Source organism: Schistocerca gregaria, chromosome 3 (assembly GCF_023897955.1).
Source record: "Schistocerca gregaria isolate iqSchGreg1 chromosome 3, iqSchGreg1.2, whole genome shotgun sequence".
NCBI classification, from domain to species: Eukaryota; Metazoa; Arthropoda; class Insecta; order Orthoptera; family Acrididae; genus Schistocerca; species Schistocerca gregaria.
This window is the reverse complement of record NC_064922.1, coordinates 697867385-697893113: the sequence shown is the minus strand read 5'-3', so window position 1 is coordinate 697893113 and position 25729 is coordinate 697867385. Positions and strand designations below refer to the sequence as shown.

The window sequence follows — 25729 nt, the reverse complement described above, 5'->3', positions numbered from 1 at the left end:
GCGACAAATTGAGAATTTCGTTTCGAGTAGAAGTGTGCTCGGATAGGTGAAGCAGTTAAGAGGACAGCTCGAGTAAAGCGGGACATTCAGATTCGAGTCCCAGTCGGGTACAAATTTTGACTTGTCGCTACGGAATTTATTCCCATGTCTGATCGAGGCTAATGTTGGAATTTAAATTTTGTCATGTAAATCAGAACAGTTCACAGACACATGGTTCTGGCGTATTGATGTCACAATGAAGATTCATTGGTAGCTAACTGAAGCCTTGTAGATGAAGATGTACTTATAATATCGCTGACAAGGAAAATACACATTTGAATAGACAGCAGACGAGATCTATTAACAAGTTATCATTTCAGTTCACTGTGACACGTTTGCCAAAATTTTCCACTGTCGCCACCATGACCTTAGAAGTATTTTTCTGTCGTTTATAAATATTTCAAATTTTATGCTGATATCAAAGGTCTCCCATGAAGAAGTATACTTAATGTTGCAGAGTCCTCAACCTCCAGTTCCATGGGAGCACGTCCGCGATGCCACGGTACCTGGACCAACTTGCACGCAGAACTCTATCTTCGAGAAATCTCAGCCTCCGATTGGAACTGAGGACTGCCTGTACTTGAACGTCTTTACACCAAAGGTAACTGGCACTTTGCACCTTACTCTTCGTAACGGACAGAGTTTACGTTACGCCGCTATATGAAGGTCTGGGGTAGTGCAACGATTTAACACGAACTTTTTAATAATGACGTTAACATCTGTAATAATTAAACTGTTAATATTTTAAACATAGCTGCACAACAGCAAAGGTTTCACGTAATAAAATTATAAACAGCCGACCATTTGCAATGGATAAAGAAATTCTTTACCTAGGTTTCGACAAATATATATTTGTCGAAACCTAGGTAAAGAATTTCTCTATCCATTGCAATTGGTCGGCTATTTATAATTTTAGAAACTGTTAATATCGACTACTTGTGTAGCTTCATGTTAAAAGCAGAAGTCAAAGTTAATCAAAACACGTATAATGGTCCGAATGTCTTGAAGATTGCTTGAAGTACGAGTAGTAACGATATTCGTACACTGTAGGCTTTCACGGCCCATCTCTGCTTCAGTTTAGACTTCCGGGCTGAGAAACTGAGGTCAATTAGTAAAACTATTGCCTGATGTTTCATCTTCGAGTGCGAGAGACATTTTCTGAGGTAAAACGGCAATTGTGACTTGAGAGGCACCGAACTGTATACAGGGCACCACGTGATACCGATTGTATGATTATGTCTGCCTGGCGCCATAGTTCTCTGCTAAAAGTAACTGATCGATCTGAAGCCCATATTTTATCTCATTAAAACGTTATTCTTTTCTGTTTAAATTATTATGGTATTTGTGAATATCTCTTGGCCTTTCATTATACAGGGTGGTTCATTGATCGTGACCGGGCCAAATATCTCACGAAATAAGCGTCAAACGAAAAAACTACAAAGAACGAAACTTGTCTAGCTTGAAGAGGGAAACCAGATGGCGCTATGGTTGGCCCGCTACATGGCGTTGTCATAGGTCAAACGGATATCAACTGCGTTTTTTTAAATAGGAACCCCAATTTTTTATTATGTATTCATGTAGTACGTAAAGAATTGATTGTCGGTAGATCCCAGAAACCGGGCCCTTTTGTGTTCGACTTGGGCGTGTTAATAGGCTGTGTATACTTCCACATAACTACATGGAATTTTGTTTACTCCAGATTACGTTAGTGGACACCATAAATCTCTTGCCGTTCATAATCATCCTTTTATTATTTTGGTAGGTTTCAGCCACATACTTGAACAAGACTTTCCCGATCCGATCCGTAATCTTGTTGCCGGCCGCTGTGGCCGTGCGGTTATAGGCCCTTCAGTCTGGAACCGCACGACCGCTACCATCGCAGGTTCGAATTCTTCCTCGGGCATGGATGTGTGATGTCCTTAGGTTAGTTAGGTTTAAGTAGTTTTAAGTTCTAGGGGACTGATGACCTGAGATGTTAAGTCCCATTGTGCTCAGAGCACACCCCCAACTGGCGGCCTTTGTTCTTCATTAGTCCTTGCTTTCTTCTTTCTTGGACGGTGTACCCGATGTGCCCTCTTACCGCAATAATAATTTTTGTTGAATGCCGACCATAGGTGATTCGGTTCATTTTGTAACTAAACCAGATCGGAAATTTTAAACACGCTGTCCACCAGTTTGTTTGACAGCAGTGCAAGTGCTTGCACCACATAATCACTGTTTCACGAGACGTCGTTGCTATAGAGTTCTGCCAATTCATCATTAAATAGAATTTATTTCCAAAAGTCAACTTCACTGTAGTAGGTATAGATGTACTTCCTAAAACGCCATATGAAACTTGTGCCGCACCAGAACACGAACGCTGATTTCCCTCTTATCGCTAGCAGCCGCCTTGGCGCTTAGGCTATCAGAGCACCCTCTCCGGTTCCACTCAGACTTCCACATTTCGCTCCCCTGCCTATTTCTTCTCACAGATTGTTAAATTATTTACCCGCTTTCGGACATTTCGTGATTACCGTGTCTTTGCCTTATATATGACGACGAGCTAAAGTTCAAAATATTGACATTTATTCCTGAAATTCAATTTAGCTGTAATATGTTTAGATATACCACCTAAAACGACACATTTGTGCCGGACAAGGGCTCGAATCCGAATTTCTCGCTTATCAGGAGCGGTCATCTTACCACTTAGGCTGTTTGACTGGTTTGATGCAGCTCACCATGCTACTCAATCCTGTGCAGGCTTCTTCATCTCCCAGAACCCACTGCAACCCACATCCTTCTGAATCTGCTTAGTGTAGTCATCTCTTGGTCTCACTCTATGATTTTTACCCTCTACGCTGCCCTCCAATACTAAATTGGTGATCCCTTGATGCCTCAGAACATGTCCTACCAACCTATCCCTTCTTCTGGTCAAGTTGTGCCACAAACTTCTCTTCTCCCCAATCCTATTCAATATTTCCTCATTAGTTATGTGATCTAACCACCTAATCTTCAGCATTCTTCTGTAGCACCACATTTCGAAAGCTTCTCTTCTCTTCTTGTCCAAACTATTTATCGTCCATGTTTCACTTCCATACAAGGCTACACTCCATACAAATACTTTCAGAAAAGACTTCCTGACACTTAAATCTATACTCGATGTTAACAAATTTCTCTTCTTCTGAAACTCTTTCCTTGCCATTGCCAGTCTACTTTTTATATCCTCTCTACTTCGACCATCATCAGTTATTTTGCTCCCCAAATAGCAAAACTCCTTTACTACTTTAAGTGTCTCATTTCCTAATCTAATTCCCTCAGCATCACACGACTTAATTCGACTACATTCCATTATCCTCGTTTTGCTTTCGTTGATGTTCATCTTATATCCTCCTTTCAAGACACTGTCCATTCCGTTCAACTGCTCTTCCAAGTCCTTTGCTGTCTCTGACAGAATTACGATGTCATCGGCGAACCTCGAAATTTTTATTTCTTCTCCATGGATTTTAATACCTACTCCAAATTTTTCTTTTGTTTCCTTTACTGCTTGCTCAATATACAGATTGAATAACATCGGGGAGAGACTACAACCCAGTCTCACTCCCTTCCCAACCACTGCTTCCCTTTCATGTCCCTCGACTCTTATAACTGCCATCTGGTTTCTGTACAAATTGTAAATAGCCTTTCGCTCCCTGTATTTTACCCCTACAACCTTTAGAATTTGAAAGAGAGTACTGCAGTCAACATTTTCAAAAGCTTTCTCTAAGTCTACAAATGCTGGAAACGTAGGTTTGCCTTTACTTAATCTTTCTTCTAAGATAAGTCGTAAGGTCAGTATTGCCTCACGTGTTCCAGTATTTCTACGGAATCCAAACTGATCTTCCCAGAGGTCGGCTTCTACTAGTTTTTCCATTCGTCTGTAAAGAATTCGGGTTAGTATTTTGCAGCTGTGACTTATTACACTGATAGTTCGGTAATTTTCACATCTGTCAACACCTGCTTTATTTGGGATTGGAATTATTATATTCTTCTTGAAGTCTGAGGGTATTTCGTCTGTCTCATACATCTTTCTCACCAGATGGTAAAGTTTTGTCAGGACTGGCTCTCCCAAGGCCGTCAGTAGTTCCAATGGAATGTTGTCTACTCCGGGGGCCTTGTTTCTACTCAGGTCTTTCAGTGCTCTGTCAAACTCTACACGCAGTATCGTATCTCCCATTTCGTCTTCATCTACATCCTTATCCATTTGCATAATATTGTCCTTAAGTACATCGCACTTGTATAGACCCTCTATATACTCCTTCCACCTTTCTGCTTTCCCTTCTTTGCTTAGAACTGGGTTTCCATCTGAGCTCTTGATGTTCATACAAGTTCTCCTCTTTTCTCCAAAGGTCTCTTTAATTTTCCTGTAGGCAGTATCTATCTTACCCCTGGTGAGATAAGCCTCTACATCCTTACATTTGTCCTCTAGCCATCCCTGCTTAGCCATTTTGCACTTCCTGTCGATCTCATTTAGAGACGTTTGTATTCCTTTTTGCCTGATTCATTTACTGCATTTTTATATTTTCTCCTTTTATCAATTACATTCAATATTTCTTCTGTTACCCAAGGATTTCTACTAGCCCTCGTCTTTTTACCTACTTGAGTCTCTGCTGCCTTCACTACTTCAACCCTCAAAACCACCCATTCCTCTTCTACTGTATTTCTTTCTCCCATTCCTGTCAATTGCTCCCTTATGCTCTCCGTGAAACTCTGTACAACCTCTGGTTCTTTCAGTTTATACATGTCCCATCTCCTTAAATTCCCACCTTTTTGCAGTTTCTTCAGTTTTAATCTACAGGTCATAACCAATAGATTGTGGTCAGAGTCAACATCTTCCCCTGGAAATGTCTTACAATTTAAAACCTCGTTCCTAAATCTGTGTCTTACTATTATATAATCTAACTGATACCTTTTAGTATCTCCAGGTTCTTCCATGTATACAGCCTTCTTTTATGATTCTTGAATCAAGTGTTACCTATGATTAAGTTGTGCTCTGTGCAAAATTCTACCAGGCGGCTTCCTCTTTCATTCTTTGCCCCAGTCCATATTCACCTACTGCGTTTCCTTCTCTCCCTTTTCCTACTACCGAACTCCAGTCACCCATGACTATTAAATTTTCATCTCCCTTCACTATCTGAATAATTTCTTTTATTTGATTATACATTTCTTCAATTTCTTCGTCATCTGCAGAGCTAGTTGGCACATTAACTTTTACTACTGTAGTAGGTGTGGGCTTCTTATCTATCTTGGCCACAATAATGCATTCACTATGCTGTTTGTAGTAGCTTACTCGCATTCCTATTTTCCTATTCATTATTAGACCTACTCCTGCATTACCCCTATTTGATTTTGTGTTTATAACCCTGTATTCACCTGACCAAAAGTCTTGTTCCTCCTGCCACCGAACTTCACTAATTCCCACTATATCTAACTTCAATATATCCATTTCCCTTTTTCAATTTTCTAACCTACCTGACCGATTAAGGGATCTGACATTCCACGCTCCGATTCGTAGAACGCCAGTTTTCTTTCTCCTGATAACGACATCCTCTTGAGTAGTCCCCTCCCGGAGATCCGAATGGGGGACTATTTTACCTCCGGAATATTTTTCCCAAGAGGACGCCATCATCATTTAGTCATACAGTAAAACTGCATGCCCTCCGGAAAAATTACGGCCGTAGTTTCCCCTTGCTTTCAGCCGTTCGCAGTACCAGCACAGCAAGGCCGTTTTGGTTTTTGTTACAAGGCCACATCAGTAAATCATCCAGACTGTTGCCCCTGCAACTACTGGAAAGGCTGCTGCCCCTCTTCAGGAACCACACGTTTGTCTGGCCTCTCAAGAGATACCCCTCCGTTGTGGTTGCACCTACGGTACGGCTATCTGTATCGCTGAGGCACGCAAGCCTCCCCACCAACGGCAAAGTCCATCGTTCATGGGGGGAGGACCACTTAGGCTACCAGAGCACGATTCCAGGATCGACTCAATCCATATCTATTTCTTCTGGTAGAAAAATGGTAAGGCGACGACTCGTGATAAGCGGAAAATCCAGATTCGAGTCCAGGTCAGACACAAATTTTCATATGTTGCTTTAGATGGTACATTCCTACCTATTACACCTCAGTTGAATTTCAAGAACAAATTTAGTATTTGAAACTATAATTCGTCATCAAATATAATATCGCCATGGATTATTGCAGCGTTTGTCCCTTTCGAATACAGAAAACGGATAACCGTATGATAATTCAATTTATCAAACGGTTTCGTCATTTCTGTTTGGATACTCTGCTGACGTGTTACGGTACTGAGGTGTGTGGATTTCAGTGTTTACCATGACTGCAGACAGTCCCTGCAAACAAAGCAAAAAATAATGACGTGATTTTACGTTTGCGCGTCGTACATGTATGGGAGCGCGGCCTTCATGTAATGTGACAGTGGATATCGCGCCTGGAAGGGGATTGGGGGATGGGACATGGCCTAGGTGAGCTGGCGACCAGACGAGAAGCGGCTCTTCTTGCGAGGGGGCGTGAAGATACGGAACGAGTTGTCTGTTGAGGTGACGTGGCCGTGTGCTTTCAGGAATATTGGACTGCTATGAGTGTTACTGCTACACTTAACCGAAACGTATCATCATAAAGCTCTCTCAAATACGAAATCTTTGACATGTGCTAATTTTTAAATCACAGATTAAGCACAGAGGAGAGTGATGCAGCAAAAGTTCTACGATACAGCAGTAGTCAGACAATTAAAACAAATTAGTTGACATCTTAATTAAAGCGAATGTAATTACTATAACTAGGTGAAAGACACAGTGTGCCCTTCCGGAATGTACAAGCTTAATATCATAGTCACATCGTAGTTTATATGTTTACTGTTATTTCTGTGAGGAGTTGCTTTCTACATGCTAATAAGTTTAGTATAGCAGTTATTTGAATTCTGTTCAAGTTAAAACATTTATAACAGCTGCAAGGCAAATTGCAGTAAATATTCTCTGAGACAGATTTGACGTTTGAATTGAGTTTAATAAACACGGTCGAGTAACATCAACGTGATTATCGCCGACGTTCCGTGTAAACGTTCGCTCGCAGGGGGCGGATGGCAGCAGTAGCAGTGAAGGGTATATAAAGCGTGTCGGTGTGGGAGGGGGGGGGGGGGGAGGGGGAGGGGAGGAGGGACGCGGGAAACAGTGCAGTCGTCTTCGTAAATGCGGAAATGGAGCGACGGCCAGATGGGCATGATCATTGGCTTTCGGGTCAATGGTGGAATCTTTTCTGAAGCAGATAAGTTTGTAAACTGTTCGTGTGGCAGTGTGGGCCTTAGGGGTTAAGGACGGCTGCGGAGATGTATGTTGGCGAATAGAAGTGCAACTGTTGAATAGCTGACTCACCGGATGAACCAAGGAACTACCAACAGTGTCTTCTCAACAACCTTCCAGCGAACGTTGCTACGTATGGCATCCGCAGCATGCGCCTGGTCCATGCACATATTGTGACTGCGAACTATCGCGAGGAAGGCTGGAATTTGCACGCCACTGCCGCAACTGGATGTTCACTGCGTGGCGACACATGATCTTTTCAGATGAATCACGTTTTAGGTTTCATTCGACAGATGGCCGTTAGGGTGTACGGCGTGAAACACCTGAAAGTAAGCACCCTGCGACAATTGTCGGAAGGGCGCAGGTTGGAGGAGGGAACGTTATGGTCTGGGGACCTCGTCGTTCTGGAAGGTACAATGGATCAACACAAATATGCATTTATCTTTGGCGACCATGTCCACACCTATATGAAATTTGTTTTCCCTCGGCACAATGGCATCTACCAGCAGGACAATGCAATGTGTCACACTGCTCGCTGTGTACGTTCGTGGTTCGAAGAGCACCGATGAGTTTACCGTACCGCACTGGCTGCCAAACTCCCAGGATTTAAACCCAGTCGAGAATCTGTGGGACCACCTCGATCAGGGTGCAGGTGCCATGGATCGTCAATCGAGAACGCTAGCACAACTGCCCTCGGCCCTGGAGTCGGCATGACTCCACATCGTATTATTGAGGCCCGACATCGAATTATCCGGGCTTCACTTCGGTTTATCCAGAACCTCACTGACTCTCTTCCTGCACGACACGCAGCAGTCCGCGCTGCAAAAGGTGGTTATTCAGGCTTTTGACAGGTGGTCACATTAATGTGTATGAACACTGTATTTTGAAGGTAACCCAGAAGATACGTTTCTACCTAATTATGCAAGTCAGTTTTTCTCTTAGTGTTGGGTCATAGTTGTGGTACACCTACGTTCGACATCTGGTCATAGCTTGTGTGCAAAAAATCAACAGAGACAGAAGTAATGACACTTTCTGCATGACCTGACCATCATTTTGCTGGACAATGCTCAAGCGAGTACAGTGCAAGCTGTTACTGATTTGTTTGACTGATGGGGCCGCTAAGTGCTATACCACCTACTGCTCTCCCGTGACTTAAGCCGTCGTGAGTTCAACTCGATTTCTAAACTGGAGGAAACGCTTCAGGCACTCACTTCAGAAGTGCTACAAATATGTCGGGTAATAGACCGCGCCGCTCGAACTGTCTACACAACTGGCACTGCTAAGAGTATCCTTCGACATCCACATCGCTGGCAACGGGCTATACACAATGCTGGTGACTACTTTGAAGGTCAGTGAAACTTTGAAACGCGTATCTATTTTGAACGAGCTGTAAATAAATAGTTGCCACAATTAAAGTTCCAACCCTTGTAGAATTACAACGCAATAAAGATGGGGATCCGTAGATAAGCCTTTCGTTCCTCATTATGTCGCTATTTAATTCATTGTATGGATTATATCCGATCATTTGTTGAAAGAATAGTTTGTGAAGACCGTTCCGTGCACGAAAGTGGACGGTACCAATATGATCGAAAAAGCTGCACGTGAAAATACGATTTTTCAAGGGTCATATCTCTGTTTGTATTGATTAGAGAGATAAGCGGTATATTGGTTTAGATAGCCCTTGGCCTCTGGTCCATATGTATACTTCTCGAATCAGAGGGTATACTGTAACTATCTTACGGTTCAGGGTCAAAGTTTAAACATTACACACTTCCTCCAAGCCAGGAAAATTGAGAAAATCGGATGGTTCTTTTGCATTAGGTGTGGTTTAGGATGGACCTTAGGCAGCTTGTACAAGCACTGTTTGTTCAAGGGCAGTTTTAGAGAAAAACCCGAAAAATCACGATTTTCTGGCACGAAAAAGTACCAGTTGTGGAGGTGGCCACTTCCATAATTTGTTAAAACTTGGATTGTCGAAATGTTTAGCTTACGTCCTTAAGATGATATTCTAGGGTATTTCGAAACTTATTCGATACCATTATACGTTACCGAGATCCAGAGGTTCAAATTTACAGTTCTTATGCACATAATATACGGTGTGAGAAGTAAGCATAATTCTAACTGACGTAGTGAACACATGTCAAGGGTTCCAAAGTCGTTGCAAGGGCTGTGAGGTCACCCATTTATGTTTTTAGTCAATATTTTTTCACCAATAAAACTTTATGACACGCTGCCTCTGTATAATGGACACTGCACGCCAATAAAATTGGTATTGCAGTGACACAAAATGGTAAAAAGGGTTGTAACAGGCTTAAAAAGAACGCAAAATGACTGCTAAAAGTTATGCAGAACTGGAAAACTTGCAAATTCAATAAAATATATCTAGCAACATTTTTACTCTTTTAATATTCGAATGACAAGTCGGGCGTTTTCGATGAACTGCGATCGATGAGCAAACATCCAGAAAACATGTAAAGCAAATTATTTAGTATTAACCTTATATTACGTCTATTTAAAGCTGTCTATTTGGGTCAAGTTATGTAAATGTATCGAAGAATGTAAATAAACCATCAGAACCTTACTGACCTGTAGAATTCGTTATATGTTAGAAACACACCCTACCGTAGCAGGTACAAGAAGGGAACCTACAGTAAAATGTGCTCCTGTCGGAGCGCAAAAAAGGCGAATATGTTTCTCTTTAAAAGGCTGTGATAGGAATAGTGGGGAACCAGCTGCCTCACTCCTCGTTCCACCTCCATCACCAAAAATTTTGGCATGTCAACGTATTCGGTCTTTTTTATGCTGAAAGAGAATAGCAGAAAGAAGGTGGCGGTGGAACAGAGAGAAGGCATTGTCAGTGCGAGAGAAATAGAAAGGAGACAGTGATGGTGAGAGAGTGGCTGTAGCAGTGAAAACGAAAGAGAGATGGACGAAGACAATAGGAGTGGAAGCCAAAGAGAGAGGGGATATTGATGGTCAGTAACAGACGCAATAACAGAGAAAGATATATGGGTGGTGATAGGAGGAATAGGAACAAAAGAGAGAGGGGACAGTGGAAATGAAAATTACAGCTAAGTGGGAATCACACATAGACTTGGGGATCTGTACGCTCCCAGACCCGCGAATCTTAACATTTAGGTATAGGGGAGAGCGCCTCTTAAACCGAAATTTTAAATACGTAAGTATAGGTGGAAAAGTAAGTTGGACCCTCACAATTTTTGAGCTTTTGAGATAGTTCATATCAGGCAGAGGGAAAGAAAGACGAAAGGGGACAATGTAAGTAGGAGAGAAGAGAGAGTGGCAGTGGGATACAATGCAAAACAATGGGAGAAAAAGGAGACAGTGGGAGAGAGACATATATAGACAGTGTCAGTGAGAGGGAGATGCTGAGTGTGAAGGCTTGAACCACACACACACACAAACACACACACACACACACACACACACACACACACACACACACACAGAATGCACACAGAATGAGAGAGAGAAAGTAAGAAGATTTAGAATGTTTTGTGTCAGCAGAACGCGAATATTTTAACAGGTCAAGGTGTTTGGTGCGAAAGGCTGAATGAGCGTTGAGCCATCTGATTCCTCATTTTTTCTGTCAGTCTTTTAAAGAGGAAGATAACTCCTTTTTGAGCTCCGACCGGAGCATTTTTTCGCTTGTCTGATGTATAAGCCTGTATCTGTGACTACTTGCACTTCATGCACAGCGCAGCCAATAGAAATGAGTGCCGGCCGGGGTGGCCGAGCGGTTCTAGGCGCTACAGTCTGGAACCGCGCGACCGCTACGGTCGCAGGTTCGAATCCTGCATCGGGCATGGATGTGTGTGACGTCGTTAGGTTAGTTAGTTCTAAGTTGTAGGGGACTGATGACCTCAGCAGTTAAGTCCCATAGTGCTCAGAGCCATTTGAACCATTTTTTTAGAAATGAGGAGATGAGGCAGCGATGTTTTTCCTAGGTTAAAGATCAATACGGTCAGATATGTCTTGGTTTTACTTTTTTGGGAGAGGGAAGAACATGAAATGTAAAAGGTTATAAGCAGTTTCACCTTTTTGTGAATGCAATGGCAAGTCGATCAGCCTACTGCGAAGCACTACACTATAGCACCGCTTTCACTGTCATACTGACACTCCACTTGATTCATTGGAGTCACCGTGGGTCGACACATTTATTAAAGTGACTGCCCCTTCTTATGCTTGGCAGTATCTACATTCTTCTTAAGATCACTCTTCATATGCGACAAAATTGCTCACTAACAATAATTGATATGTGATCACTAAATGTGTCTTTGCGAGTTGAAACCGACAGTTCAAAAAACGGTGCTATTCCAGATAAAGCCTGCCAAGCTGCTTCCTGTTATGGTCTGGATTCATGGGGGTGGGTTCGTGGAAGGTTCCGCCACCTGGTATGAACCTGGCTTTCTACTTGACCACGAAATTGTCCTCGTCACGACTAACTACCGCCTTGGTCTCTTAGGTAAGTAAATACTGCTACCCTACAATATCTCATCAAGACACAGAAATATTTATTCCTGCTAAGGAATTTAATTTATGCTGTTAATATTCGATACATAACACGTAAAATGTTTTCTGCAGCAGAGGGCTACATGCTATGCTACGTCTTTTCAACAGCTTTTAGTTTCACGATGCACAGATAATCTTACCCCGAAACATGTAAGACAAAATTAAGCTTTGTGTTGCGGGAGAATGAGATATAGACATTGGTGAAGAATGAAAGGCAATTCCGTAGCTTTAAGACTCTCAGAGTACTCGATTTACTAAAGTTTTTGCTCTTCTCAATACGAATCACTCGTTTTACTTTTATTAACCATATTCTGTATATCTTTATTTCCAACTTTTGCACTGGCCCTGCTTCCTTCAATGATCTAATATTAATTCCTCTCATTTGTAAAATATTCACTATATTTATTGCACCTGGACGAAACGCAAGTTAACAACTGAAAAAGAAAACACCACGAGATTAGGAATAGACAGACGCGTGCACTGTGTGCTGCTACGTGAGCTGGTGAAAGGGAATCGTTAACTGGTGGCAGCCCTGCGGTCGGACAGGGTGGTCTCTGGTAAGCATTGCATTGGGCGCGGGACATTCCCCAGTGGGTTCACGCAGGCGTGGGTCAGGCGGATGAAGAAGAGGCTCTACAGTGGATGAAATAAGATGGATAATGTGTTTTCAGGGAAAATAGTTACAGAACATATAAATGTGACACAAAAATCGCAGTGATGAGACAAGCTCATTGCAAATCACTCTGTGCATTCATGTTGGCATTTTTATACACATACCATGAACTCTGATACTTATGCTGTTTGACGAGGTAGTGACGACAGCATAACCAAGAATTCCGAAAGCACTACTTCTATTGCCTTGAAGGACAATAAATACTAGTAAGAAAGTTCTCTTAACATTTTCTTACAATTTTAAGCAGTATTCTACAATAACTGTTAAGAAAGATTTGTTTTTTACTATAAATATTATATTGGAAAATATAAGTTAAAAACACCTAAACGTTTGGAGAGATGACGTCATAGGAACTATCAACTGAAGACTGATGGAGTCAGCAAACACCACAATAGATTACATTTCAATTTCTGGATCTATACCAAAAGTTATAGACGATTTTATAAAACATAGTATGCAGATGTACTACAGCCACGAACTACCACAAGCTAGACGTAGTATCAGACAACATTAGTTCCTTACCTTGGCATCCCGGATTTTGACTACCTACAATTAGTTGTTAGATATACTTAAAATGTTTGTTTACGTAAATGGCCATCGACGAAAGTTATATGAAATCACAATGGAAATGCGAATAATAAAAGGTAAAACATATAATGAAAGCAAAATGCCAAAAAGAAATACCTCTGAATTTTTTATGCAGAAACTCTTAAAGTTTTTAAAATAGAACAAACATTATTAACAGTCTATATCTTAATTTTTTGTATATACATATTTGTTTCTCAACTTTGTTACTCTGTCGACGAACACATTTCTCTCAACGGGAGGCCAGTTAGTTGATACTGTCACTGCGGAATGTCTGACTTTGTTGATTGAGCGACAACGTCACCTCTGCTTGCACCTCTTCATAACTATCAAAAGTGAAGTGCTCCAAAGGGTTCTGTAAGTTCTGAAAACAGATGAAAATCGAATGGGGCCGAGGCAGCATGATATGGTGGACGATCAATGACTTTGAACCGAACGCGTCGAATCGTTGCAGATGTCGCAGCGCTCATGTATGATCTGGCATTATCGTGCTGAGGAGTAGGTGCTCCACGTGTGGACAAACTCTTCGAACTCGAAACGTGATTACAGCTAGCTGTTCCTCACGCATCGTCATAGTTACGTAACACATCACCACGTTATATGCTACGATTCGGCGTCCTCTAGCGGTAGAGGGCTGCAAATATGTAGATGTCAAGGATAAAGATGTAGAATGTTGCTGACGTTTGTCTTATTCAAAAAAGCTTCAAGAATTTAAGAACAACTTAAAAAAAAACTTTAAGGATTTTCATATAAATTCCGAGGTATTACTTTTCAGCATGCCTTCGTATATATATCTGATGCAGTGTCTTCAAGCTAGCCGTATGTTTTTTTCTTAATGTAACTATTTCCTGTTGTAAAGCATAATGTAAACATGTTAAGGAATTTCGTTAGTAACTTCTGTAACGCTGCATTATTTTTGTGCTGAGAGATCGCAAAACTATTGTAGTACAGTAATCTAGGTTTATTCTAATAAGGTGTTTATATGCAAGAATAGCTTAATTTTAAATAATGGTCGTTGATTTAATATTTCATATGGATTCAGTAGTGTGTGACGTCACGAAAGTATTTACGGGCGAGCAGTTGTGCGCGGTCATTTGTCAGTAGCCTGTCGTCGTTGGAGGTTTTCGTCTTTTGCGGACCATTCGCTACTTAAGTGCTTTAACTTTTCGTTGGGGGAATGGTTTTGGGTTAGCACAGTATTACTTTACATTTTAAATGAACTTAGAATATTTGACACTGCTTTTAGGTGACTAAGTTTGAGTGCCCAACGAACTTGAACTTTATTTGTGGGAATGGAGGCAGCTGATGGCATTTACAATTTTGCTGCAGTTAATTCTGAAACTCGCAGTAGATGGCACTGTCGTCTGGTTTCCGCAGTGATTATTTCGGATAATTAACTTTAGTTTTATGTCACGATTAATAATGAGAATCTTTATTCCAAATTGAGATTTTCACTCTGCAGCGGAGTGTGCGCTGTTATGAAACTTCCTGACAGATTAAAACTGTGTACCGGACCGAGACTTGAACTGGGGTCCTTTGCCTTTCGCAGGCAAGTCCTCTACCATGTTTTTATTTATCTCATTTTGTTCGTTTCTGTTCGTTGTATCTGCTCGGGGTGGACGTCGCAAGACACCCGTTGAAGTTCGTTGTTGATCCATTAACTCAGTTTTTTTATTACCATCTGAGCTACCCAAACACGACTCCACGACTCACGCCCTGTCCTCACAACTTTACTCCTGGCAGTACCTCGTCTCCTACCTTCCAAACTTAACAGAAGCTCTCCTGCGAACCTTGCAGCGGGAGTGCTAGTTCTGCAAGGTTCTCAGGAGAGCTTCTGTAATGTTTGGAAGGTAGGAGAGGAGGTACTGGCAGAAGTACACAGTTCTGCTTGGGACGCGACAGCGACCGGACGTGTCGGTACTTCTGCGTAGTCGTAGCGCCGCAAGCCGTGTTTATAGAAATTCTTGGATTGTGTCCTGTGATATGCTCAGTGCTTCTTCACTACCGTCGTACACACGCTTCTTAATTCACTCACAGCGGTCTCGGCCGCTCATATAGTGCAATTATGGCTCCCAGTGTACCCCGTAAGAATACCCTGTGTTTTGCATTTGTGAAATCTTCCAGGAATGTGCAACTGAGTTCTCCAGAATCCATGATTGGATAGTAGACATTATTGGCGTCACGTCCGACCAGGTCCACATAGTGTATTATGACATGGCGGAATACTGTTTCTTTGTGAAATTTTTAGACCAGATACAACTGGAGAAAATATTTTGGTGAATACTTGTGGGAAAGCAGAGTTCCGACATCGTGATCAGTAGGTGAGTACAGTTTTGATAACTAACTCTGACATTCACTATAAACAAGTGCGAGTGTTCAGTTTGCCACCTGAGGTTGAGAATTGTTTTCTTAGAGATGTCCTCGCCAAATACGGTGACATCCGACAGATTAGAAACGAAAAATGGTCGAGCCGCTACAAACTCCAATATTATAATGGGGTTCGCTCAGTTGACATGGCCGTTAAAGTCAGTATCCCATCCTATATAATGGTTTGTGGTTATAAGGCTCAATTCATTTACGATGGACAAGTAGGCACTTGTTTTATCTGTAACACGAATGGCCATTTACGAGATGATTGCCCACATCGCGTTGTCGTACTTCGAAACAATCTGCAACAACGAAAGAGATTGACATTGGCTGATGTCCTAACCAAAAATCAGTCGCCTTGTGTGATTGACTCCCAACCAAGTGAATCTGTGTCAGAGGACAACGATCTCGGTAACGGCACTTTCGCACCCTTACCTCATAAGCCCGTGGCCAGCCACCCCTTAGCCGCGGTGTTGCACTATCTGTCGGTAACAAACGACGACGTACTAGTGACAGTAGTGGTTCCGGTGACCAGATCGTAAAAATTCAAACCGATGAAGCGGAGTCACGTGCCTCCACACAGGACACGCATATGTCGGCTGGCTCAGTTACGACCCGGCAAATTTACATTGAAATTCCCGACGCAGAAACTGTCAATACGAGTGCAGTCGAGTGTTTGCAGCAATCCGTTCCGATACCGCTTCTCGACTCGCCACAGGTGGTCAACACACAAAACACTGCAGTCAGTCAACTGCAGATCATAAACACAGAGGATGATGCACGCAGTGTAGAGCATAACATAAACACCCGCCACCTCGGACCTGCTTCCAAACAACGCGAGGAACCGGAAAGCTGCATACAAACAGGCAGATCCAAACACAGTAAGCCAACTGAAGCCGCGTCTTCGGACTTGCCGTCAGCCGTTCCGAAGGAAGGACTTTCACATACAGCCATGACTCGCCAACTCGGCCGTCTTCTATGACACTTCGGATGACTGTGCGACGGCAAAATAAAGTTAAACGAAATGACTCCGTGGCTGGAAGTAAGTCAAAAAGTAAAGTCAGCGCAAAACCTGGTACAAAACCTTCGGATGTAGGTTCGAAGTCCGACGGTGAGATGGACTGGGCTCCCTACGCTTCCCAACACCCACAGGTCTCTGACGATCATAAGTCAAGCTTATAAGTTTTTGTCCCTGAGCATTAAGAGAGTTAGGACAGATTTAAAATTAGCAATGCTACGGCAGTTTATCTTTGAGTCCGAAGCTGATATAGTTCTGTTACAGGAAGTGTCTATCTTACGTTTTCATGTATCAGGATTTGCAACAATCGTAAACACCGCGGAGGACGGGGGTTCAGGTACGGCCATTCTATCACGAGACGGTATCCTAGTGAGCAGTATCGAAATATTGGACTTAAGTAGAGGCATAGCTTGCCAAATTTTTGACGGCACCCTCGTCAATATCTATGCTCCATAAAATCAGAAAGAGCTAACTTCTTTAAACAAGACACCATCTACTTGTTACGCCGGAACCCAACCCAGTTGATATTTAGTGGTGATTTTAACTGTGAGATCCACAGGAAAGATGAATCGCCAAACTTTAATTACTGTAGGGAACTACATAGTCTGGTGTGTCACCTGCAACTGAAGGATGCGTGGGAACTAAAATTTTCTACCCTGGTAAAGCACACGTATCTGACCGCCACCGCATGTAGCAATCTAGACCGTTTGTACATATCTGAGAACATTTGCCAACATGTTCTGGACGCCGATGTCATTCTGGCTAGCGTCTCCGACCACTGCACCCTCTGTGTCACGATAAATCTGGCCAAACAGCATACTAAATGGCATAGGAATCCGTGGAGCCTAAATGTTTCTGTTATCGCCGATGCTACACTACAAGATGTCATCTCCACGACATGGGCGGATTGTCTCAAGCAATGCTACATATATCTGAGCAAGATAGCCCGGTGGAATGTTGTGGCCAACGGAAAATGCGATTATCCTTAAGTAACTACAGCTGGAAACGGGCGCAAGATGTCAAACGCACGACTGATTTTTACCAGACAGTTCTGTGAGAGTTGTATGCGACTACGTCATCAACCAACACGCAGCTGACGACCATCAAACAAATAAAGGCGAAGCTTATAGGCATAAAGCGAACGCAACTTGAAGGACTGAAGATCAGATATAAAGCAAAATCGCTTCAAGAGGACGAAGTTGCATCGCTGTATCACCTCATAAAACATCGTACCAATCGCAAGCGAGCTTTTATCGGGGAGCTGGACACAGATGATGGACTCCGTTTGACCCGATAGAGTAATATTCTTACTGCAGTTTGCCGGTCCTTCACGGATCTGTACTCGCAATGCGATACATATGGTGATGACGGCGGCGATATCGTGCGTGCTCTGCCCACCGTAGTCACGCCTGCGGAGAACTCGGCGGTCGTACACGATTTTGCTCCAGACGAAGTCCTTGAACTGATTTGTGGCTCGCCATCGAATAAATCCCCTGGCTATGATGGTTTGCCACGGGAATTTTATGTGCGTTTCTGGCCCGTAATCGGCCACGCATTTACAGATGACCTCAATGAAGTGATGCGAGGGATTGACGTGCCGGCCGAAATGAAGGAAGGCCGAATTGTATTGATACCAAAAAGGAAATACCGAAAAACCTTAGATAACTTCCGACCGATTACTTTACTCAATTTTGATTACAAAACCTTTGCCAGAGCACTCAACAGCAGATTGTCTCCATTAATGAAGCCAGTGATTCACAACCATCAATCATGCTTACCTGGTCGCACTATTACGACGCCCCTTTCGGAATATAGAGATGTAATAGCCATAGCGTCAGTCACCAAAGTGAATCTCGCACTGCTGTTTATCGACTTTTGCAAGGCATTTGATTGCGTCCACCACGAGTACCTCCTACAGCTACTGCAGTGGTGTGGTTTCGATCAAGGGGTTGTTAATGTCGTGACACATTTCGTCACGGGCATTACAACCAGAGTCAGCGTAAATGGACAGCTTACTCAGCCCATCGAGATCCAAAGAGGAGTACCGCTGGGGAGCCCTCTCTCCATGATGTTATTTGTTTTATCACTCGAGCCGCTCTTATGCTCTATTCATGACAAACTTGCAGGTCTTTCGATCGCCGGGACGTCCTTCGTGGTTCGTGCTTACGCCGACGACGTCGGAGTGTTACTGCGCAACGACGGAGACGTATCAGCCCTCAAGATCGCAGTAGACGAAGACTGTCGTGCTTTCGGTGCTAAAATCGACGCCGATAAATGCACCTTTGTCAACTTTCGAGGATTCGACGCACTTATTATACCTTGGGCGAAGCGTGTCGAAGCCCACACCACGCTGGGGATGATTGTAGACAAATGCCCGCTAAAAATGAATGCAAACAATTGGAAGTAAGTCACCAATAAAATGCAAGGTGCCGTCTATGAAAACAATTTGCGGTCCGTTGACATTCTCCAACGCATACGACTCCTCATCAATTATATCTTCCGTAAAGCGCACTCCCAAATATTTCCAGTCCCCAAGATGCAGGCCAAACACGTGATGAAACTCTCTAATAGATTTATCTGGCAAGGGCATCTGTTCAAAGTGAAATACACCACGCTGACGTCTTCCAGACAGGCCGGCGGACTCAACATGCCTGACATTAACCGAGAGTGTACTGTGTTATGTATTAAACGAACCACCCACTTGTTGGACAAGGAACCTCTCAGCGTAACTAGTTGACTCTTCCGAAGCTTACAACCCACCGATATGCACCCCCATTGATGTAGGTAAAATGCATTACTAACTACGACATGTCAAGCAGTTTTTTCTTGAAGTAAGCTATATTGATGGACATTATTTCACGCAGGATTTACCAACGACGCACCTGTTATTAAAAAGATGGGCATCTCCAATAGTCCGGAATCCCATTGAACTTAAATACCCGAGTGTTCGTTGGAGGGCAGTTTGGGACAACATAAGTTTAATCGTCCACACTGCTGAGGTGGCGTCCACATGGTATAAAGTGGTAAACGATGTTATACCCACTAATGAAAGGTCGCATAGAACCGGCTTATGTGACAGTGATAAATGCGTCCGCTGTGGTCTGGTCGACACCTTACGCCATCGCTTCACTTGTGGCGGCCATCTCATTAACTGGAAATGGGTGCAGCAGAGGTTGGGCCTGATTACCCGCGGCGCAGGCTTATATGAGAACGGCACGTTGGAAGATGAAACGTTACCCAAATTTCAGGACGATGTTTGGTAACATGTTAGACATAATTTTTTTAAAACAAGGCGTATGGTAATTCTCGACGCCGGTAAGGACACAAATCACGTGCAAGACTATGTAGCGAACAAAATACACAACGACAAAGGGTTACACCTGTTCCTGGGACTGCTCCCGACTTCTCATTGGTGTTATTAACTTCATTTGACGTTTTCCTTAATTAATGTTGCCTGTGCACGTCTTTGTTATTCTTTTGTATGCTCCAAATGACTTTCTGTGAAGAGTTTGGACGGTTGTGAATCCATTGACAGAACTGCAATCTAATTAAGACAGTTATATATATTGTAATTCTCTTTAATATGTTTGCGTTTTGGTTCTATGTCTCTGTCTGGACTGAAGATGCTCTTGTCAGTTTAATATTTTTGTTCTGTTTTGTAAGCTTACAAATGGCACTATAAGGCACTATATTGAAATGTGTTCTTCATTCTATTGTAGGATACAATTCGTATTGAAACAGTTCCAGTACTTCAATATTTTGTTTTTGTGTTTATGTGCTTATATGATTGTTTTAGTAAAGAAAAAAAGAAAAAAAGGATGCCCGCGAAAGGCAAATGACCCGAGTTCGAATCTCGGTGCGGCACACAGTTGTAATCTACCAGGAAGTTTCAGAATCTTTATTGTTGAACTTTGAGTGTTTGCTTTCGAATATCGCGATTAATGGGTTCTTAAACGATCTTTGCTCGCTTGTGTACCGTTTTCGTTGTTCTGCTGCACTACGTTAATTAGCATATCTTTGTTTCCATTTGAATCTAGAATTGCGTGGGGCCATCATTCGCAATTTGTTTTAAACGATAATCATCCCATGTCAATAACGTTATTAACTCCACAGAATTTATTCATGCAGTTTATTTATAAATTATTTCAGTAACCTGCCTACTATAATATAACAATGTAAGGTCCCATCTTTTTAATAAATGCATGGGGTTCACAGCGCTGCTGTATGACGAACTCCTACGACAGTGAACAGAGCCAAGCTAATAGTTTAGGTCGCGCATTGTCCACACCAAGAGCGGGTGGTAAACCGTGGTGCTGTCGTAAGTGCAATCACTTTGTGTACTCATGCTGTGCCATGTATTGCCACTTGTATGCACACACCGTCAGCTGTGGTTCTTGTGCTGTGTAACAGGGTAGTGACAACACAAGCAAGATTTACGAAAACACTACTTCTGCTACATTGGACAGTAAAATGTCTTATATTTGTGCCGCACTGTGTGACCGAGCGGTTCTAGGCGCTACAGTCCGGAACCACGCGGCTGTTACGGTCGCAGGTTCGAATCCTGCCTCGGGAATGGATGTGTGTGATGCCCTTAGGTTAGTTAGGTTTACTTAGTTCTAAGTCTAGGGGACTCAGATGGTAAGTTCCATAGTGCTTAGAGCCTTTAGCATTTCACGAACAGAGGTGAATACTGAGAAGGAGAAAGCACAAGGACGGTGCTGCGTTGTTAACTATAGCTGGAGGAAGAAAATACCTCGGGACGATTCTCATCACTTCCTAGCGAGAGTTCCAACGGGAGATTATGGCTGAGGTATGGAGGTGCATGGAAGGTGGAAATGGATGTAAGGTACATCAGGATATTGAACTGATGATTATTGGGAAGGATTCAGGGCGTTAGCACTCGATTTTCAGATTAAAGAGAAGAGATGGGAAATGGGTGAATTGCTGTAAGATGCGAGTTTGAGAATACAGCTGAATGCAAAATTTGAGGCGGAATGTATGTCTCTCTGGGATTTCAGGGAACTTGTAGTCTTTGGGAAGTGGAGACCCAGGAACAGGGCATAAGTTAGGACTCGATATTACGCAGTAGCTGATCTGTTAATCGCTCCACTTCAAATGGTGCAAATGGCTCTGAGCACTATGGGACTTAACATCTGAGGTCATCAGTCCCCTAGAACTTAAAACTACTTAAACCTAACTAAACCAGAGGCAGAAAATCGAACATGCGACCGTAGCGGTCGCGCGGTTCCAGACTGAAGCACCTAGAACCGCTCGGCCACTCCGGCCGGCCAATCGCTCCACTGTTCTGTAGGCTGTAGACCATGACATTCACTTGATGGGACTCAAGTACTGGCAGCCTGAAGCAAATACCATGGAACGCTATACAGAGAAGACACCGAGATAGTCCAGCAACTAGGGATTTCATTAATAAGGAGGAGGCGTGAAACTGAATGGCATCTGGATCCCTGTGCTGAAAAAGATGTGTACTAGTCTTCTAGCATGGGGTGGAACCAATATCGGACGATAGCCGACAGTGACTAATGTTCCCCGGCGTTCAAAGAATGTGACGTCGCGCTACTGCGTGAGAGCCCGCGTAAAAGGAATTTTGCTGCAGTCAGCAGCGAACTCGAAGAAGATACGCTTGCCCTTGAATATGTCCTCCGCAGATGACGACGAAACGATGCGTTTTAATGCGAGATCCACTCGGCTATGACACAAGAAATCGGTATGCTTTATTAACTGTATAATACAGATTGTTGTACTTATGAAATGATGATGATTATGAGATGTCCATTCAAAATCAGAGTGAGGATGATGTAATGTGGGCTCTAGGTAGTCGGCAATTTGGTTTGGGCTGTGGGAGATATCACGGAGAACTGAATGGAGAAGGTTGAAGCGTGTTATTGTACGAAGGAACTGATAGTCTGGGTGCAGGCGTTATAACAGGATTTTGATCCAGATCTGTGAGTAAAGTGTGGGTTGAAGCCTTCATTAGGGATGGAAGAAGATTGGTAGGGTTGGTTATGGTGTATGTCACGATAGACCTCGGGGATGGTTTCACAGTCTGTGAGGGGATGGCGATTGAAATTCCGTTGGGGAAGGATATGAAATGCGTGAATATTGAGGTAAGGTGGAACTCGTCGATAGAGGAGTGGAATCTGGCCAGGATCCTCTAGTATATAGGTGATTATAGGTTGTTGGACTCAGTTTCATTGGAGACATAGGTGAGGCGTAGGTGTTCTAGGTATTAAAAGAGATGGAGCAATTTGTCTAACAGGTACAGACGGGAAGGTACACGAGTATGGTAAGCAATGTGGAGATCAGGGCCCTCTGGGGGTTTTGTGGTAGTGGTAAAATTTTACGAGCAACTGAGGGCTGCGTTGGCATATGTAAGAACGGGATGGATGATGGTCTATTGAGTGTGGATAATAGTAGGAGGACTTACTGGCGATATCCGACCTGTTAGTATTTTTATTCTATTTCGGACTTTCTTCTGGGTGGTTAGTAAGTGGAGATTCCAGGTTAGTTTCTGGTCGGCTGTTAGTCAAATGTATTTTACCGTTTAAATAGGGTGACAAGACTGTTGTGAATTGTCAGATGAATGTCTTGGGGAAAGGTCATTTTAACCTTATATGTCTGTATTTGTTTAAGGTTTTCTAAGTACTGGCGACGAGAACGCCCCAGGGAATTATGGTTTCAAGGACCAAGTGGCGGCGCTCAGATGGGTCAAAGAGAACGTTGAAGCCTTTGGTGGCGATCCCAACAGCGTGACGATCTTTGGAGAGAGTGCAGGGGGCGCAAGCGTGCACTATCTCATGCATTCTCCTCTCACCAGAGGTAAGTGTACACAGTGGATCATTCTGTTCTCTTCTGAACGGTGCCAGTCCACCACTAGTAAGTAATTTTTGTGGTGATAAGGACTAGCCGGTACTTACTCTCCAGCCGTGCCATTACGTTGAAACATGTACGTTTTTAGTAACGTAACTGGCAGTAATCTGCAACACATCTGTTAGAATGGGAATGACATGACAACGTGTAATTTATCTCGCCACTTACGCGCTTTACTCTATGATGAACTTTTCTGTAGAATAACTTTGAACCAAACCAAAACTGCGTGAATATACGTAACACAAAAAGTGAATCTGATGCAACTCCATTGATTTGAAATTGGCCCTGGACTTGTGAGCAAATGAGGTGGATGGAGCTGCTGTGTTGCCTATTCACATTACTAACTGAACGGTCAGACGTATCATGTGAAGGGGATTCCATCACTCATTGATCTATCCGTCAGCGTGACATGTGAGTGCAGTAAAACTAAGAGGTGTCATGTTGTGCATCTGACAGCGGTGAGATCGTGACTGCGCAACACGTAGGACACTCGATGACAGCACTACTGAAGAAGAATCCTTGAACAATTGCCAAAAGACAGGCGATCATACACACAGAAAATTTTGGCGCGGTAACTTTAATTACTTAAAGCACCCACATGATTGCAAGTTAACTTAATCTACATTACTAACACATAACACTGGAAAAGCAAAGGTAGTTGAAAGAACTGATTCAGCAAAGAAAAAGTTACATTTTATCTGCAGTCAAAAGAATGCAAAAGGAATTCTACTGTTAAACGACGAGAGAGGGAGGAGATGGAGGATACATGAAGAGAGAACATTAAAGGTATCTACAAGTTGAGGTGACACAGGAAGAAATGGGAATCAGTACGGAAGACAGGAATCAGGTATTAGCGTCAGGGTTCAACAGAGCATTGGAAGACTCGCAATCAATAAGACAGAAGGTATAGATAACATTCGACTATAGAAGCTTATTTGTAGAATCTATGAATCTGGGGCAAAACCGTTCGGCTCTCGATAAAAAAAAAATTAACAAGATGCCAAAACAGCAATGACAGACAGGATCGAGAACTATCACATAATCATCTTAACCACTCATACATCAAAGTTGCTGACAGTAACAACATACAGGAGAACGGGAAACAAAATTCGGGGCACTGTTACATGACGATCAGTTTGGTAAAATCTCCCAAGCGGCAGATCTCATGTTGCGCTTGACAATGAAAGCGACTTGATAAAAATTAAAACATTTTCCAAGAATTTCTCGAACTAGAAACTTTCGACATTGTAAAATGGAACAAGAGTAGTAGCATAAGGTGGTTTCTGGCGCGTGTTTGATATCACGTTGATATCAAATTGATGTTTCGAAACCGATATCAGATGCAATATCCGTTTTTATATGCGAAGAAACCGCGATATTTGTAACGCTTTTATCCTGAAATTATGGAGTAGCACATAAAAATTTCTAGAATTCCATGTATTTTTACATGGTTGAGAGATTGCACGGCACTCTCACTTTTGATTCGGTGTAGGGAATACGATCTATTGCGATTTGACTTCATACATTATGATGAAATGGTGGGCAGCAGTTTATGGTCTTGTTTGCGTGCTCTATGGCAGTCTAGATCAGAAACATAAGGAGTAGCTTTTTCACTTAGTGTCCACTGCGTGGATCTTTACTTCATTGACAATAATCATCTTTCATGGTTTGGGAGACTGTTCTGGATATCAACCACATATCAATATGCTACCAATCGCTTACAGACAGTAATTACGAAGAGAAATTGGAAATTATATCTCTAGAGAGCTGAAACTTTGGCGTGGTAATTATGAGGGGCGTGCTGCAAATTATTGAGTGACTAGAAACTTATATCGTCTGTGATTATTTTTATGTGAAACCCCGAAAACGGAGCAAATTGGTAGTTCCATTCATATCTTTTCAATGCGCACTGATGTCAATAACGTAACAGATTCCAGATCATCCTTTGCTCTTTACAAAAGTAACGAAGGTTTTAATACTCAAAATTGTATGTCTTCAAGAGAATGGTCAAATGACACTTGCGCCTGTGTTTCACCATCTAGATGCAAACAACACATCACAATCGAGGCCGTCTCAACGAAATAAAGACGGGAAATGTGCAGAATGCTGGTACAAAGTTGTCCAGCACAGATACTCGCCATCTTCTCAAATATTCATAAGAAAGTACTTGCAACACACATAATCATGAAGCCTGCCCAACACATACTGAGTATTAGTTCACTATTCTTCACTTGTATCCCGCCTCTCCAGGTCAGGAGAGAATTATGTGGCTACCGCCTTAAGCCGTCAATGCCCATTCGT

General features: G+C 42.7%; 1 protein-coding gene across 3 annotated transcripts in view; it reads left to right on the top strand.

Moving 5' to 3' along the window:
• LOC126354705 (juvenile hormone esterase-like) overlaps positions 1 to 25729 on the top strand; it is a 294899-nt gene that overhangs the window by 11227 nt on the left and 257943 nt on the right. For 2 of the 3 annotated variants that reach the window (XM_050004526.1, XM_050004525.1), the window contains exons 2-4: positions 497 to 640; positions 11706 to 11850; positions 23192 to 23377. The exons of the other annotated variant lie outside the window; for it this stretch is intronic. In XM_050004526.1, coding sequence (XP_049860483.1) covers positions 497 to 640; positions 11706 to 11850; positions 23192 to 23377 — 475 coding nt within the window. The remainder of the gene's footprint in view (positions 1 to 496; positions 641 to 11705; positions 11851 to 23191; positions 23378 to 25729) is intronic. 3 annotated transcript variants of the gene reach the window in all.